We start from the raw sequence: 16,752 nt of genomic DNA, 5'->3' as shown, positions 1-16,752 counted from the left end.
AATGATGGTATTGAATGCCAAGCTGAAGTCTACAAAATGGATCCTTGCATAGGTCCTTGCATATTCAAGATGTTATAGGATATAGTGAAGAGCCATATTAACAGCATCATCTGCCGATTTGTTTTGCAACGGGTCTAACAGTGAATCCATGATAGTTTTCAGGTGGGCCAGCACTAACCTTTCAAACATTTTTATAATTACGAAGGTCAGAGCAACTGGTCTGTAATCATTCAGTTCCTTGATGGAGGGTTTCTTCAGCACTAGAATGATAATAGAGAATACTCATTAAACAATCAACTTCTTCAAAAGAATAAAATTCATAAAGAAACAAGAAAACAACAACACACTACTCGTCTTGGTTATCAGCAAATGAAACAAGGTCAAATTAGAAATACAATTCTATCAACAAACCACAAACACCAACCAAATGCTCCACTATCCACTCCAACCAAGTGCTCCACTATTTTCCACAAAAGCAGCTGTGTAGGAACATTATACAGATGAGGACAAATGTATTGCAGCAACCCAGAACACATGAAATAGGAAACAGAACACCCATCCAATAACTTCCAACAAAATGGATACTCACTCAATTTTATCAAAAAGTATCTGATGATTCAACCCTACAGCACAACCAACACAAGCTATGAAAAAGACAACACTATCATACATTAAAAACATCTCAGAAACAATCAACAGACTACTAACCACATTTCTGCATTACTGTAGCACACAAATCAACTAAACCCCTCCAAAACATCTTAAGTAAACCAAAAGATCCAGCAGCTCAAAAGAGAAGTCATCTACAACATACAGTGTAAGGACTATAATACCCACTATTTATTTATTCATAAAATTTATTGGCAACCCAACTTAACACAAGGTAACTCTAGGCAGCTTACAATCATAAAAGGTAAAAACTGTATAAGCTAAAAGACTATGTAGGAATAGACAGGCAGAAGATTAGCAGAGCATATCCATAAATAGTGACACCAACTAGCAATCAGAACACATAACGAAAGTTCTTAATCTCACAACACATGAGCAGCTTCAACCACAGCCCATCAACACGCCAGGCATCTTGCTCTTACAATACTGAGTTGGGTAATGAAGCATCTGCAAGCAAGCAACCAAGCTCAGAGAGCATCAAGGACTCCATAGTTCAACCCTGAGCTACATATATTTTCTTCTATTAGATAAAATGTTGTCTCTCTTGCAATTTTACTTAGTTTTTTTATATTACTGAAAAACTCTTGGAAATTACTCCCAAAGTAAGTTAGAGAAATAATGCAAAAAAGTTACTGATTTTTGTTTCTCATTCTTTTTAGGTATTACAACTGTGCTTACTATGACAACTATCAACACTCATCTCAGAGAGACTTTGCCTAAGATTCCATATGTCAAAGCCATTGATATGTATCTTATGGGCTGCTTTGTATTTGTCTTCTTGGCCTTACTTGAATATGCCTTTGTCAACTATATCTTCTTTGGAAAGGGACCTCAAAGGCAGAAGAAACTTGCTGAAAAGACAGCCAAGGCAAACAATGATCGTTCTAAGTTTGAAAGCAACCGGGTAGGATTTTTCATACCTTCTACAAGTCTGTCTTATTTTCATCTTCAAGGGATAGTTCCAATCAATGGAATTAAGTAGTATTATCTTGCTAATTGGATTGCATATTATACAGAAAGTATAGTCATCAGCACCATTTTATATTCATTACAGTTTATCAATATAAAATATATAGCATATACCAGAATGCAGTGAGCACAAAAATTCCTAAAAACAGTATGCACATTTGACAAACTTCAAAATCACAATAGTGAAAAATAATCACAGGAATTTGTCTTTTCATCATTGGTCTTAGTATAGTTTTCCCTCCTTCCTTCCTTCCTTCCTTCCTTCCTTCCTTCCTTCCTTCCTTCCTTCCTTCCTTCCTTCTTCTCCGACCGCAATTCTGAGTTGATCACAGAATAAAAAGAAATAATATGTGATCAAGATAGAGAATATTAAGAATTTTTCCCTTAAGCTCTATTTTTTCTGAAGCAACTGAAACTTCTTTTGTCAAAAAGAAGAAAAATGTCAGAGACACTAGTTCTACCTGTCTTACATTACTTAGCACAGCAGAATAATAAGTAGAATTCCTTGATATTTTATTTTTGCAATTGCATTTATAAGTACTATTATAATAACATTAACAGGAAAAGAGCTCTAAAAGTAGGAATATTTAATATGCATTTTAATAGTTGACATTAATGCAAACTAAACCTTACATATATTATTAAAAATTAATATTTCTCCAATTAAAACATACATTTGAATAGAGCACTAAAATTATACATAGAGCATAATTTGAATTATTTTAAGAAAAAATGTACAAATGTATATATTAAGGAAAATACACAAAAATGATTATATTAGGAGATCTGCAATATGATTTTTTTTACAAAAGGTGCAATTTAATGCAAACAAAAATGAACTTGTTTTTTAAAAGTGAGAACATATATGAAATGAAAAGTTTTACATAATACTAATTTTAATTGATGCAGTAATGTTAATTATGTACCTACATTCATTTATTTACTAAATTGGTAAAAAAAAGATGCACAGAATTTGAGTATAAGAAAATGGGAAATTTGGAGACACTTACATCCAAAACATATGCAGTAAGAAAACATACTTTGTGTACGAATGAGCTTTACAATTTCCAGAGCTACAAATTTTCTAATTTAAGATTAGAAATGCACTTGTACATATGCACACCTACAATCACTTATTTGCATACCATATACAGTGAACTACTAAAATTCTCATATCTTTTTGTAACCTTTAATTGGGCAAAATTGGAAGTTATAGAGCAACAATTGTTGTATCAAATGGGCTAACTTACAGAATGTGGGAATGACATTTGGGAAAGTTGTAGCCACTTAAGCATCATCAAGCCTTCCAACTACACTTCTCAGAAACTAATAGTTTGTGTGATACAAGGAAAGATGGGGGGGGGCTTCCCCAAGCTCTTACTTGTCTCTCTTTCTGGCCCCTACACCACAAGGGCCCAACAGATAAGTGAAGATCAGCTGCTTTGAAACCAAGGCTTAAATTTGAAATCTCTTAATTGCACTGGGTCATGAGGGAAGGACAAGTAAGGATGCCTATTGGTGAAATAGGTTTAGCTGGAAGCAATTATGGTTGACAGGTGAGTCTTCTTTCACCTTGGAGAGAGGGGGCCTTTTGGAACATGCCAGGATAACGAGTGTGGGAGAGATTATTCTCACAATCCACACAATTTCTTTGTGTTCCCCCTCCTACACATAGTAAAATAAAGTGGGATTAAAAAATCTAGTATTTACATATATAAACCTTGCTCCAGTGGTGAAAATTTTTTTACTACTGGTTCTGTGGGTGTGGCTTGGTGGGCATGGCAGGGAAAGGATACTTCAAAATCTCCATTCCCTGCCATGCCTGTTGTGTACTGGCGAGCCTGGCCAGCAGAGGGCGTTCGTTCTAAGGAGCCCTCTGATTGGTCCAGGCGCGCCTGCCGGCCGGCGGGAAAAATACCCTGTTTCTATTGGTTCGCCGTCTGACAGCTGCATGTATAAATAGCTGTCAGACGGCTTTCATTCTTTGGTTCCTGTCAGTTCTGTTGAGCTTAATAAATGCGTTAAAATAACAGCTGACTCCGTCTCCTCAGTTCCAAGATCTAACAATGCCCACCAAGCCACACCCACAGAACCAGTAGTTTTTTTAAAAAAACCACTCCAGGGGAAGGATATTACAAAATCTCCATTCTCACCCCACTCTGGGGCCAGCCAGAAGTGGTATTTGCCGATTCTACTCAAAATTTCCACTACCGGTTCTCCAAAACCTGTCAGAAACTGCTGAATTTCACCCCTGACTTGCACTCTCTTTCCTAGTATCTCATTGTAGACAGCTTGTTTTGTGGTGACAAACAAAAAAATCTGGTTTGCCAGTCAAGTTATTATCTGGTTGTGTTCCTGCTACTAATGGCAGAAAGAAATAAAAGATCAATTTTCTGGCAATCATCTGCTAGTGAGAACATTATATCTTTCTTGCTCTAAATATCACACCTTTTGTGGCTGTTTGTCCCTTGTGCCCTGTTTGCCCATCAGAGACTGACTACTTACGATCTCAAGCCTAGGAATCTTTATGCTATATAAAGAGATAAGTTTAAGTAGGAAAGAAACCTCCTATTTTAGATGAGTTAAAGAAGTATTTAAATTAATAGTAAAACTCTGTGAATTATTTGTTTTCTAACTGATTTCTAGTAAAAGTTGAAAGAAAGTTGAGAGAAAGATATGATTATATTATTTTAAGGGCATTTTATTATCATTTTAATTTTGGAAAAAGTAACCCTGCCATATTTTGAGAAAATTACCAATTCATAAGAAATCCAGATAGGCACTGCCCCAATATAGTAATTGATTTCAGTGAAGAAGATGATGCTGTGTTTACCTTACTTTTTAACATAAGAAACATGTTCCATTGTAAAGCATTAAAGACATTAGAAACAAAATCTAATTTCAGACTTCATCTCTAATTTGAATGAATTTGAAACTAGATTCATAATTTGGAACTAGATTGTTAGATCTCTAATATCTTCATTTCTTCATAATTTTATGTAATTTTTGAGCCCCCAAGTTCTTTAATTAAGAGCTATGAAATATAAATCAAGTCAAATTATTGTTGTGGGATGTATTTGTCAACCAAGATAAATCAAGACTGGCAAATAATATGACTGACCTCAGGGAGTCAACCCATGATAAGCCTTTGATCCATTGGTGTGTGTTTGTGTGTGTGTGTGTGTGTGTGTGTGTGTGTGTGTGTATTAATAGCGAATAATCTTGAAAGCCCTACGCTATGTCCAGGACCTGCTAAGAAACAAATGAGAAGGACTTCTCTTGTAGCTACTTGGTCATTGTGGAAGATTGATCATTGGACTTTTATTCAACATGATTCATTTTATATTTTATTGTTAACATTTTTCCCTTTCTATTATCTCCTGATAGTTTCGGGTCTACATGTTGATTAATTAAGATAGAAGGCTGTTTATGTTTTGGATTGGAGGCTTTTTTTTCTTTTTCCTTTTTTCCCACTTTCCATTTTTAATGTGATTTCTTTTTCATTTCTATAAGTCATTTTCAGTTGTGTATTAATATTTCTCAGGATTCAGATAGCCTATGCATTCATCTAAAGAAATTATAGATGGCAATCATATTAAAAACCAAGAAATGGAAATTGGTAAACTAGATATATACAGTATATTTTGGTGAAATCCTAATAAAAACTGCTGCTTTAAAAAAATCCAGTTATGTAGTTTTAATAATCCACTAGAAAAAGTAAATATTTGTAATATTAACAAAACTTTGGTAACAATAGTTTCAGCTTTTGATAGTCTATTAAATATAGTTTATCAGATAGTTTGCAAATGCATATCAGTAGCACTTTCCTGTTTCTTATAATGCTTATTTTTTATTTGTATTGCATGTTAGCAACTAATAATACTTATTAAATACTAAACAATGTTTATTAAAATTAGTCTTCTGAGTTTTAAAAAACTAATGCAGAGTGCAAGGACATTTCTAAAACTATATCAGGTTAACTTTTATCTTTTGCATTTGTACATCTTTGGTTGCATTTTCTATTACTCTAAAAAGAATTTTTACTGTTAAGAGATTGAGGATAAAGTGAATTATATAAAAGTGTTTGAGTTCAAAATCTACCAAACAATGGCAAAATCAGAAATAAAACATGACTAGATTACACTGTTTGAGGCAAAACTTCCAAAGTATATAATGAAAAGGTAACAAGTATAAATAGATATACTGCAATGGACTGTAGTTAAGAGAAAGCTCTGTTTTGGCAGCAGTCTGAATGAAAAGTACAAGAATTAATATGAACAAAATCTGCTTTTCAGCAGCTCATTGAGAAAAAAATATGAATTTAAGAAAAACACATTATTGAACATTTATTGATTTAGACAAAATATATAAATAAAAAGACTAGAATCAAAGTTTTCTGGGAGTATGGAGATGGCAACTTGCTGACTCTGGTAAGAGTATGTGTAGCATTCATGAGATTGAAGAGTATTGTGTTGTTCTGTTATAATACAAGAATATTGATGTCTTATGAAGAACAGTTACAGGAATTGGGTCTGTCTAGTCTAGAGAAAAGATAGGCTAGGGGTGACATGATAGCATTGAGAGCAGTGTTTCATTATTTGAAGGGCAGCCACAAAGAAGAGGAGGTCAACCTATTTTCCAAAGCACTAGAAGGCAAGACAAGAAGCAATGGATGGACATTTATCAAGGAGAGTAGCAACCTAGAACTAAGGAGAAATTTCCTGCCAGTGAGAATAATTAACCAGTGAAATAGCTTATCTTCAAAAGTTGGGGGTGCTCCATCACTGGAGGCTTTTAGGAAGAGACTAGACAGCTATTTTTTTGAAATGATACAGGGTCTCCTGCTTGAGCAGAGGGTTGGACTAGAAGACCTCCAAGGTCCCTTCCAACTCTATTATATATTGTACAGTATATTGCTGCTTAATGTATTTAGGGATCGTATAAGTTGAGTTCATGACTAATTTGCACCAAATGTTAAACAGATTGTATGATGCAATGAAGAGTATAAGATTAAAATTTGGGATTGGCTTTCTAAAGTGAAAGGTTTTTTAAAAACTGGTGCGCATCTGGAAATCTCATCAATAAACACATAGTGTTACTTTGCAATATTATCTGTGCTCAGATTTTCCTGAGCAGGATCTTTTGTGTTGCACTCAGCATCAATCTGTAACAGGAACTTCAATTAGAAAGTGTTCATTAACACAATTCTGTTACATAAAAGCCAAATGCTAATCACAAGTGAGCGTAATCTGAAGCGGGTGAAAAGCCAAACTTCCGTAACATCTAGAATATGTAGATTTTTATGAGGTTCATTAAATGAAGACAATTTATCATTGAGCAAATTTATATAATGGTGTGTTGTTGAAATTCAGGAACATATTCTAAAGCAATCAGTACATCAGTGATTGCTACAGTTTAAGTTATTGAAAAGTAACATAGGTTCTGATTCTGTAGTACTGAGCGAAAAATAGAACTCAAACCAGAAACATTCTTATTAGGACTGCTGGATCAAAAAATGGACAAACAATCTCAATACATAATCATACACATACTCACTGCAGCCAGGATTGCCTTCACACAAAATTGGGAAAAAAAATCAATACACCCTCAGATGAAACTACAATCAGGAAAATACTCGAACGCGCAGAAATGGATAAAATGACAATAGAACTAAAAGAAAGAGAAGAATCGGACTTCTATAAAGTATGGAATAAAATGTACAAGTGGCTAGAAAACAGAAGCCAAGACAGAAAATAGAGAATACAAATATATGGATATAAATAATGAATACTATTATCAGTGTCAATACTGTGTTTGTTAAATCATAGGACAAGGTTATAATGAGAAGAAGGCAATGCAGAAGGGAGAATTATAAAAGCTAAAAAGGAAAGCCGATAGAGAAAGCTGTAAAATTATTGTATATTGTTATGCATGTTCTGTGTTTTGTTTTGCCTTATTGTGTTTTTTTCTTTGCTGTGTCTTCCCTATTGTTTTTAAAGATCAAAATATTTAATAAAAATTATCTACTTAAAAAAAAGTAACATAGGTTGTGATTCTGTAGTACCTAAGCCATTAATTCTTCACTAATAAAAAAATTAGATTATGAACTAAATGCCTTCTAGAAATTCTTTGCCAAAATAGAGTAAGGGGTTGAGAATCCATGAATATTTACTTACTTACTTACTTACTTACTTACTTACTTACTTACTTACTTACTTACTATATGTGGATCAGGGATGGGTTTCACATTTTTTACTATCGGTTCGGTGGGCGTGGCTAGATGGGGGGCATGTGATTGGCCACCTTGATGTCACTTACGCACACAGTCACATGACCCCCTCACCAAGCCATGCCCACCGAAACAGTGGTGAAAAGTTTTGACAGGGGGGAGGGGTGCCAGGCCAGGGCTCTTTTGCTGTCTTTTTTTGGGGGGGGATCCACAGAGTGCATGATCAGGGCAGCATGCTGCTCTGAAAAGCCAGCTGGCTCCCACCTGTGGTTGGCGGCTGAAGCGGTCCAGGTGCAGTGAGCACTGCAGGGCCAGGAAGCACTGCCAGAGCTGGTCCAGGGAGAAGCTGCACGGGCAGCACCCCAAAGACTTCCACACAAGGCTCTGGTTGCTGCAAAACATGGCACGAGAGACAGAAGCCCCGGAAACCAGTGGGGCCCTGCACCTCCAGTAGCAGCAGTGTCCAGCTGCCTGGGATTGGGCCCGCCACGGGGCCCTCGCACGCATCACCCGCCACCATATCTTCTCCGGCAGCCAGGTGCCCCACTCCTCTCTGCTTAGCAGGAACTCTTTGCTGTCCTGCTCAGGAGATGGAGTCCAGGGAAGAAGGAAATGGTGGTCCAATTGCAATTTGAGGGATCCCTGGGCTGAGCAGGGAAGCGTTGGCCAGCCACTTTGCCTGCCCGGAAGTTTAAGAGAAAAAACCCACAAGAAAACAGCCTCGCCGAAGCTAAAGGAGCACCTGCAAACTACCCAATGAGAAAAAAAAAGCTTTTGTCCTCCCCGGCTCCAGGAACATTCTGCAGGCTTCAGCAGGGCTAGAGGAAGGCAAAAGCGCTCCTGTTTTTGTGAAAAATGGGTGGAAAATGGAGACATTTTTGCCTTTCCCCATCTCTGCTGAAGCCTGCAAAGTGCTGGGCTGCCCGTGCAGCTTCTCCCTGGCCAGCTCTGGCATTGCTTCCTAGCCCTGCAGCGCTCACTGCACCTGGACTGCTTCAGCCGCCGACCACAGGTGACTTGCAAATCTTGTTTGCAAAGCAGCTCTCAAAGAGAATGACACAGGCGTGGCACACCCAGAGCTGCCGCTTCTTTGCAACAGCTGAGGACCTCTTCCACTTGGAGCTCCAAGCTGCGGGGAGGGGAGGCGGCTGCAATGGGGAGCTCCTTCCCTCAGTAGTTCATTTTCTTACTTCTAGGTGGCTACACCAGCTTTGTCCTTAAAGGCTGCTACTCCGCACCTTTTGATCTTTCTCGGGTGCGGAAAAAAGTGACCTGTGAAGGGACTGAGCCTGCTGCTGAACTTGGAAGCTGAGAGGCTTCTTTTCCACCCAGCTGCTGGAACAGGGTGCCAGAAAGACCTCCAGTCACTGCGACCATCTTCACGCATGCGCAGCTTTCTTCTCACCGGCTGGAGGACTTTTTGGTGCCCTGAGGCCAGTGGCTGGGTGGGAAAGAAGCCTCCAATCCTCTGGCACTCAAAGAGGCAGCTGAGCCGCTTCTTTGTCAGCCAGCTGCTTCCCAGCTCTGATCAGCTTGCAGTCCGATGGACGCAAGCAGCGACCAGTGGACCGGTTCGGGGGCATGGCCAGCCTGCTGGTACTACTGGTTTGGAGAGCCAACCCCAATTTTTACTACCGGTTTTACTGAACCGGTCTGAACCAGTAGGAACCCACTTCTGATGTGGATAAATATAGCTGGTCCAAAAATTTTACCACATTGGTATTTGATTGTAGATTTATAAATGGTTACACAAATTTGAGTTGCAAATCTTTGCTGTTTCAAGCTATGACAATGTGGAAGATGACATTAGAGCTTTGCAAGGATTGCTATATTTCATTTGCACCTAGATCCTGAGCTTCAGAATTGGCTAATGTGGCTTAAATTGACTCAGTGAATAGTTAACTACAGCTCATTCAAAAGCATCAATTGGATGAAAAATAGAGCTCTGTAAAGTAAAAAGTAAAGTCATCTCCGTGTTATTGCGTTAGATCTCCTAAATTATTGCGTTAGATCTCCTAAATCAGCCAGGTGGATTGATTTTTTTAAAAAAAAGAATACATATAGTGTATTATATTTAATATTATGCAAAATTATATGCACTGTATTTTAATAGAATAGCTTTAGAATCTTTGAAATGATCCTTAATATTACTGCCATATTAAATACAGAATAAAAAGGGAAAAACTATTTTGGGCAATATGAATTATCTCCTAGTATATGGGACCATAAAAAGTATGATATTCTTGCTGAGTGTGCAAGTAAAGATTTTTGATATCTAACCCTTTTTTGGGGGGAAACAACTAATGATTTTGTTATTGTCTTTGGTGAGATAAAGTGATACCCAATATCTACTTCATTAATATCTCAGTGTTATAGTAGCTTTCTAGAACAAACCAAGATCAATATACAGTAAAGCTTCAGCAACATAGAAGTTGTTACTTTTAAAGGTTGTTAGATATCATATTCTTAAGTAACAAAGAGCAAGTCAAATTTTCACTTCAATGGCAATTGAAAAATTTTTAAGAATCCTTTTTTTAATTTCCAGCAAAGCTGAACTGTACAGCTGGCAACTTTCAAAATAGCTGTACAAACCTTGCCAAAGATATTGATTTTTTAATAATTAGAAAAAAATGTTTTACATGTCCTTCTGCACCCTTTGAAGCTCTTTCAAAGGCTATTCTTAATCAGTGACGTGCAGTCAAGGGAGGCAGGGGAGGCGGAGCCTCACCGCTCTCATCATGAAAATAAAAAAAAATTACTCCAGGAAGCTGTGAAAGTGGCTGGAGAGGCTCGCGGCTTGGTTTAGCCTCCCTGGACATCTCAGCAGCAGCCCCAAGTGTGCCGATCTCGCCATTTTTTGCATCGAGCGTGCTGTATCTCCTTAAGATGCTGCCTTATTTTGACAAATAAGCGCTTTGTCTTATTTTTGGGGAGGTCTTATTATTTTTGAGGTGCAGGAGGTGGTGAGCATGGTCACCTCATGGCTGCTGCTGTGTTGCAGTATTTTTGGAGAGAGCTTATTTTTGGGGGAAAGGGTAGATATAGAGATAAATATAAATATTATTATTATTACCATTTTGTCATTATTATTGCAAATAACAAAATGGAAATAATAATTATATTTTAATTATTACAATTATATGTATGTTACTTCAGTGATTGAAGCAGCTGACAAGTTGATAAATCAGTGAACAATGTTACCTTTATGACATCAAAAAACATAGGAGATACAATTTAAAGTTGTATTTAAATGTTCCTGTTTTAAGTACTGTTTTCCGACTTATTATGCAATTTTTGCCATGAGTTTGATTTATCATACTTCCTCAGCAATGAGTTGTTGTATAAGTGTATTGCAGTAATGCAAAGTCAGAACTGAGAATCGCATGCCAAAACCCATCCCTTACCTGTCTCTCATTGCCCTCTCCCCTGTAACCAATCCGGTTCAGGCAAGAGGTTTTCATAATGGTCAGCCAAGCTTGGTAGTTTCGTATGTGGCTCCCTCCTTCTTCCAGCTGAGTGATCTTGAGGCAGCATCTTAAGGAGATACAGCACTTTTTAGTTTCCCTAAGCATTTCCTCCTTCATTTTCCCCTTCCCACAGTTCAAGGCAGCGAAGCACAAGCAAGCATAAGAGAGCAGTTGATAATCAGCATTATGTGGGATCTGTATAAGGGATCAGGCTTTGCATTTTTTTTGGAGAAGTGCTAGATCTGTGTTCTGAAAACAGACTTTGTTAGAAAGAACTAATCTTATGTTGTACAAAAGATCTAGGAAAATAGTTTTCTTGCTAGTTGTTCTCAAAATGTGTGAGTCGTGGGCTTTCTCCTGCTTTTAGTGTGAAAGAGTTTTGCAAAGCTATGCATTTTTTCTTTTTATTTCTTGTGTGATACCATTTTGCCTATTCATAGGCATCTTAGTATACTTTAGTGGATATTTCTGGGTTCTGACAATGACAACAACCATTGCAATACTTACTGATTTGATTTGATAAATCAGATGCTAAATGTATTATCTTCATATTTCTGGAATCTTAATTAATTCCATATCATTGTCTGTCATACGTCTGTCTCCCCATTCTAATTGGTGGGAAATTGGCAAGGGATTTGCTTTTCCATTCAGAGAGCTGGCCTAGAAGACCTCCAAGGCCCCCTTCCAATCCTATGATTCTATGATTAATCCAAATGTGAGGTTGGGGGAATGGAGATTCTCTTCTCCTATGACCTGTCAGTTAAACTAGTGTGTTTTTGGATATGGATCAGTTACTTTCTTGAAGGAAAACCAACACATCTCAAGCCTCAGCTACACCCAAGCCTAACTTGGGTAAAAAGAGAGAGGCTAATAGTTGTTTTTTCTCAATAATATGAGCTGTTTAATGAGAAAGTGAAATGAAGTTTAAGGTATAACCAGTTGCTTTCCTAATTGGTCCTGTATTAAAAACATTGAAACTCTAAAAAACTTGATGCGTTCATTAACCAGCACCAAGGAAATCAATCTGTGTTAGAACCATAAAGACAGTACAATTTGGATTGGTTAATGAGGTTGAATAAGATTTGCCCATAGGTGAAAGTACAATAAACACTTGCATGTTTTTCTCCTGAAAAGAACTGGAGGAACACATTTAATCTAATCACAGGAATGGGGTCAGTCTTACTATAGATATTGGTGATGAGGTGGGATAGGAACATTTAAAAAAACAGATCTCTTTCAAAGATTTTAAAACAGGGGTGTCAAACTCAAGGCCCACAGGCTCCCTCTGGCCTGCGACATGGTTGGATCTGGCCCACACAGTAGTCCTGGAAATTGTAAGGACCCAGCCCCTCTCACTTTGGCCCAGCCCAAGCTATCTGGTGTGCCACGTGTGCTCAGGAGGCAGCATGTGCATGCACACACAGGCCCAGCCCACCCCATTCTGGTGTGCACACATGCAGATAGGTGGCAGCGGGCCAGTGTTGCCTCATCCATCACTCACTCCTCGGCCACCACTGCCTCGTCCTCTTCCTCATGGATCAGGGGGATGCAGCAGCCACCTCTGACAGCAGCCCATTCCCCCCAGGAGGAGGCAGACCCACAACCGCCCCTCCTCACTGCCCAAACCATGCCAGCAGTCCACCAGGGTGGCCGACCCCTCTCTCCAGTCACTGTCCTGTGATTCTCGCCCTCACCTGCCTGTTCTGGACCCAGCAGTGGTGGTATTCCCCCACTCAGGGAGAGGGTGAGGTGCGGCCCACTGCGGCTGCTGGGTAGCCCTGAGGCTGCCTCTGTCCCAGGCGCCAGAGGGGCAGCAGCTAAGAGAGGAGAAAGCAGGACAGCAGGACTGCCCAAGGGCTACTTTGCTCACTTCACCCTAGGTTCCAGCCCCCTCCAACTGCCGGGTTTTTCCCACAGCGTCCATGGCAGTTGGAGGCCGAGAGGGGAAGCCGCAAGGGGGATGACTTGTGGGGTGGAGCAAGCTCATGCCCGTTTGGAAATCAGACGTTCACATTCAGGCTTCTGAAATAGAAGAGGCAAATTTAAGGAAGAGCAGTTTCTAAATCTTTTCCAGAAAACCGTTTTTAAAAAAACCTCTTTGCCCCTTTGTCTCCCCTTCCCCACATTCCTTTCCCCCTCTCCTCCCCTCTGCTTTTTATCCTCTCTATCTCCCCTCCCCCTCCCTGCCCCCTCTCCTGATCCTGACCCCTTCAACCTGTCCCTCACCCTCGCACGCTCACCCCCACCTTAAATCTAACCAAAACTCTCACCCTTACTCACCCCCTCTGAAAGGGGGTTATAAAAGGAGGGAAGCTTCCGCAGAGTACAGGAGCCCCACTGAAGGGCAGCTTATCTCTAGGAAGGAATCTTCCCTCTGATAATAGATAAACTGACATTAACCTACCATTTAGCCTGCAGGATAAACGCCTCCCTTCTCCTCCTATCAGAGGGCACCTTCCTCTCCACCTTTGTGACCTACACCTGTGCCACACAAAGATCTCTAGGAAGCTACCAAACTGATCACTAAAGTTTTAAAAAATTGCCATTTTTTGCAAGGTAGCCATATAGCACTTTGGATGTGGATCGCGTCTTGTTATAGATCAGGGTGTCAAACTCAAGCCTCCAGGCCACGCCCAGTCAGCTGCAACCACCCAACCATGCCCCTCCCCCCTCCAGTCCCCAGAAGACCACCACAATGCTGATCCAGCCCTCAATGAAATCAAGTTTGACACCCTTGTTTTAAAATATAGGTAGGTGCTTAACATTTTAAAAATATGTGACGTCAGTGTCTTGATATCTAAACGTGGGAAAGAAACTCTTTAATTCATTTATAAACTAGAAAAATACAAATCAAAAATACAATTCAACCATAGTCTTCATAACCATACCATTTCACAAAAATGTTAACATAAGAAACAACCCCATCCTCCAGATTTCATTCTCGGTTTTCTCTATTTTCAGTCTAATATAGCTGCACAAGTTATAATTTCTGTGAAATACAGTATGTTAGTGAAAGTAATTGCACTTTCGTGAGCTTAAGTAAACTCAAGTAATTCAGTTTGCTTTAAACAATGCTACTAAGCAATAAAAGGCATGAATTCATACCCTCCCCTAATATGCAAATGTAAAATTAAAGCAACAAAGATAATAATGCAATAATGACTGAGATCTTTGGTAATCAGGTACCATAGCATGTTTAACGGCAAGAAGGAGAGCAAAAAAGGAAGAGGTATGGTTTCTGACGTAAGGTGGAAAAATACTGCATTTGTTTCAATTTGTTTTATTTTATGTTTTTTTTAAATAGTCCACTTTATTTCTGTGTGTATGTATATGAACATAATTTCTGAATCTGATATATTACTTTTCATTTATTAAATTAATTATTAATTAACTATCAATTTGCTTCTAACTAGGTGGACATGCATGGGAACATATTGTTAACATCCCTTGAAATTCACAATGAAGTTGCAAGCAATGAAGTCACAACAAGTGTCACTGATCCACAGAATTCAGCAGTATCCTTTGATAACTCAGGAATCCAGTACAGAAAGCAGAGTTCCCACCGAGAAACTCTTGGGAGACGTACAATAGACAGAACTGGCACTCACACTAAGAAGAGTCATTTGCGGAGAAGATCTTCTCAACTAAAAATAAAAATTCCTGATCTAACAGATGTGAATGCAATTGACAGATGGTCAAGGATGGTGTTTCCTTTCACATTTTCTCTTTTCAACTTAATCTACTGGCTATACTATATCAACTAAATTGACTTTTACTTCGATTTTTTTTAACAAAAAGACTGTAACAAGCAAATACTATTTTGCCTGTTATTTTGTATATGTACAGAAGACCTTTTACACTATATAAAATATATACATACTTATATATATATATACATATACATATATATATATATATTTAAAAAATCCTATGTGTACATATATTGTGAAAAATATGTATTATACTCATTGTGCATAAACATTTATACACACACTGTGTAATGGTGTACACAAAATGCCTTTTAAAATAAACTTTTCAAATGAGAGAGGCAGCTTTTTGAAGCAGTATGCTTTGAGAAATATAGTTCTGCAAGATTACAAAATCTTTATTTAAATCATCAAATTTCTGTCCTATTGTTTGCAAAACCAGTTATATACCTTATTTTAATCATTGTCATTTACACTGTCCATTAGATAAGACAGGTTTTCATTTCGTTTGTTTAATACTGACCAATTGAATTGTTTCAGACGCTTTTACTATGTTAATATATTTTGTTCACTATGGAATATTTTAATTTTGCATTTTCTTGATCGCTTTTACTTGTCCTCAGAACATTCTTACATATTGCTATATGTTAATTGAAATTGAACAACGGCTTACATTTTCAGGGTTTTTTAAAATATGGGATTACTAAATAATCTATTCAAAATTAGGAGATAATGTCTGTGGAGATTCTTTTTGATTAAACTGCAGCAGTGGTGGGTTCCTACCAGTTTGGACCAGTTCAGCCGAATTGATAGTGGTTTAGTGGCCTGGGTCACTGGAACCTGTAGCAACCCAGGCCTACCACGTCCCCGAACCAGTTCTCTGGGCGGTGCCATAAGCACCGCCATCTTGTTTTTAGCTTCTGCTAATGCACAGAGCATTTTTTATTGCACTGCACATGCGCATGCACTGTGCATCAAGCGTGTGCGAAGTGCCCACAAGTGAACCAGCAGTACCGACTGCCGGGACCCACCCCTGAACTGCAGTAAATCGGGCAGACTTCAGCCAGTGAAGTCTGAATCAATTCAATCCAATCCAATCTCCATTTATGAAACTAAAATTGATTAAATCAAAGGATTTAGCCAATAGAGGATTTGTTCATTATCTCTAAACTTTATACAATATATGTACCTCAGTAATTAAAATTGATCCAAATTATGAACATTCAGATTTAATGAGAAGACCTTCATTCTGCATGATCTATCAAGTCAAGGTTTTATTGTATGGCCAGTTTAACTCTCATGTGCTTTGTGTACTTGTTCACCATTTTCAAATTTCCAGGAGATGGCTAGATTATAGGAGATTTTGAAAGGCAGCAGGTCTATGGATTAGAAAAATTCTATGAGAATGGTTGAAATTAGTTCTTTCTAAGCTTCTTGCTACTATGCAGCTTTAAAAAGAAAAAAATCCATGATGCCAACCAAGAGATGATCTGGTAATTCTAGATCAAAGTTTTATTTAAAAAAACAGTATTCCAAAGATAATTTAGAAAATAATTTTGTTTTTTTAACAGACAGGAAAATACATTCATATTATCAAAATTATTTAAAGAAGACTAATGTAAAATATATTTGCGCAATATGCACACACACACACACAAAATAACATACATATACATACATACATACATATGTGTGTGTGTGTGTGTGTGTA

General features: G+C 38.1%; 1 protein-coding gene across 1 annotated transcript in view; it reads left to right on the top strand.

The window, feature by feature from the left end:
• Positions 1 to 15,427, top strand: part of GABRB3 (gamma-aminobutyric acid type A receptor subunit beta3) — a gene marked incomplete at its 5' end in the record, with an annotated part of 141,101 nt that extends 125,674 nt beyond the window's left edge. The window contains 2 exons of the mRNA XM_081949520.1: positions 1,329 to 1,573; positions 14,748 to 15,427. Coding sequence (XP_081805646.1) covers positions 1,329 to 1,573; positions 14,748 to 15,098 — 596 coding nt within the window. The 3' untranslated portion in view covers positions 15,099 to 15,427. The remainder of the gene's footprint in view (positions 1 to 1,328; positions 1,574 to 14,747) is intronic.
• Between the last annotated feature and the right edge of the window lie 1,325 nt (positions 15,428 to 16,752).

This window comes from Natrix helvetica (assembly GCF_964273705.1).
Source record: "Natrix helvetica genome assembly, chromosome: 3".
Taxonomy (NCBI): Eukaryota; Metazoa; Chordata; class Lepidosauria; order Squamata; family Natricidae; genus Natrix; species Natrix helvetica.
The sequence above is the reverse complement of the archived record's forward strand: the minus strand, read 5'-3'. Positions and strand labels throughout refer to the sequence as shown.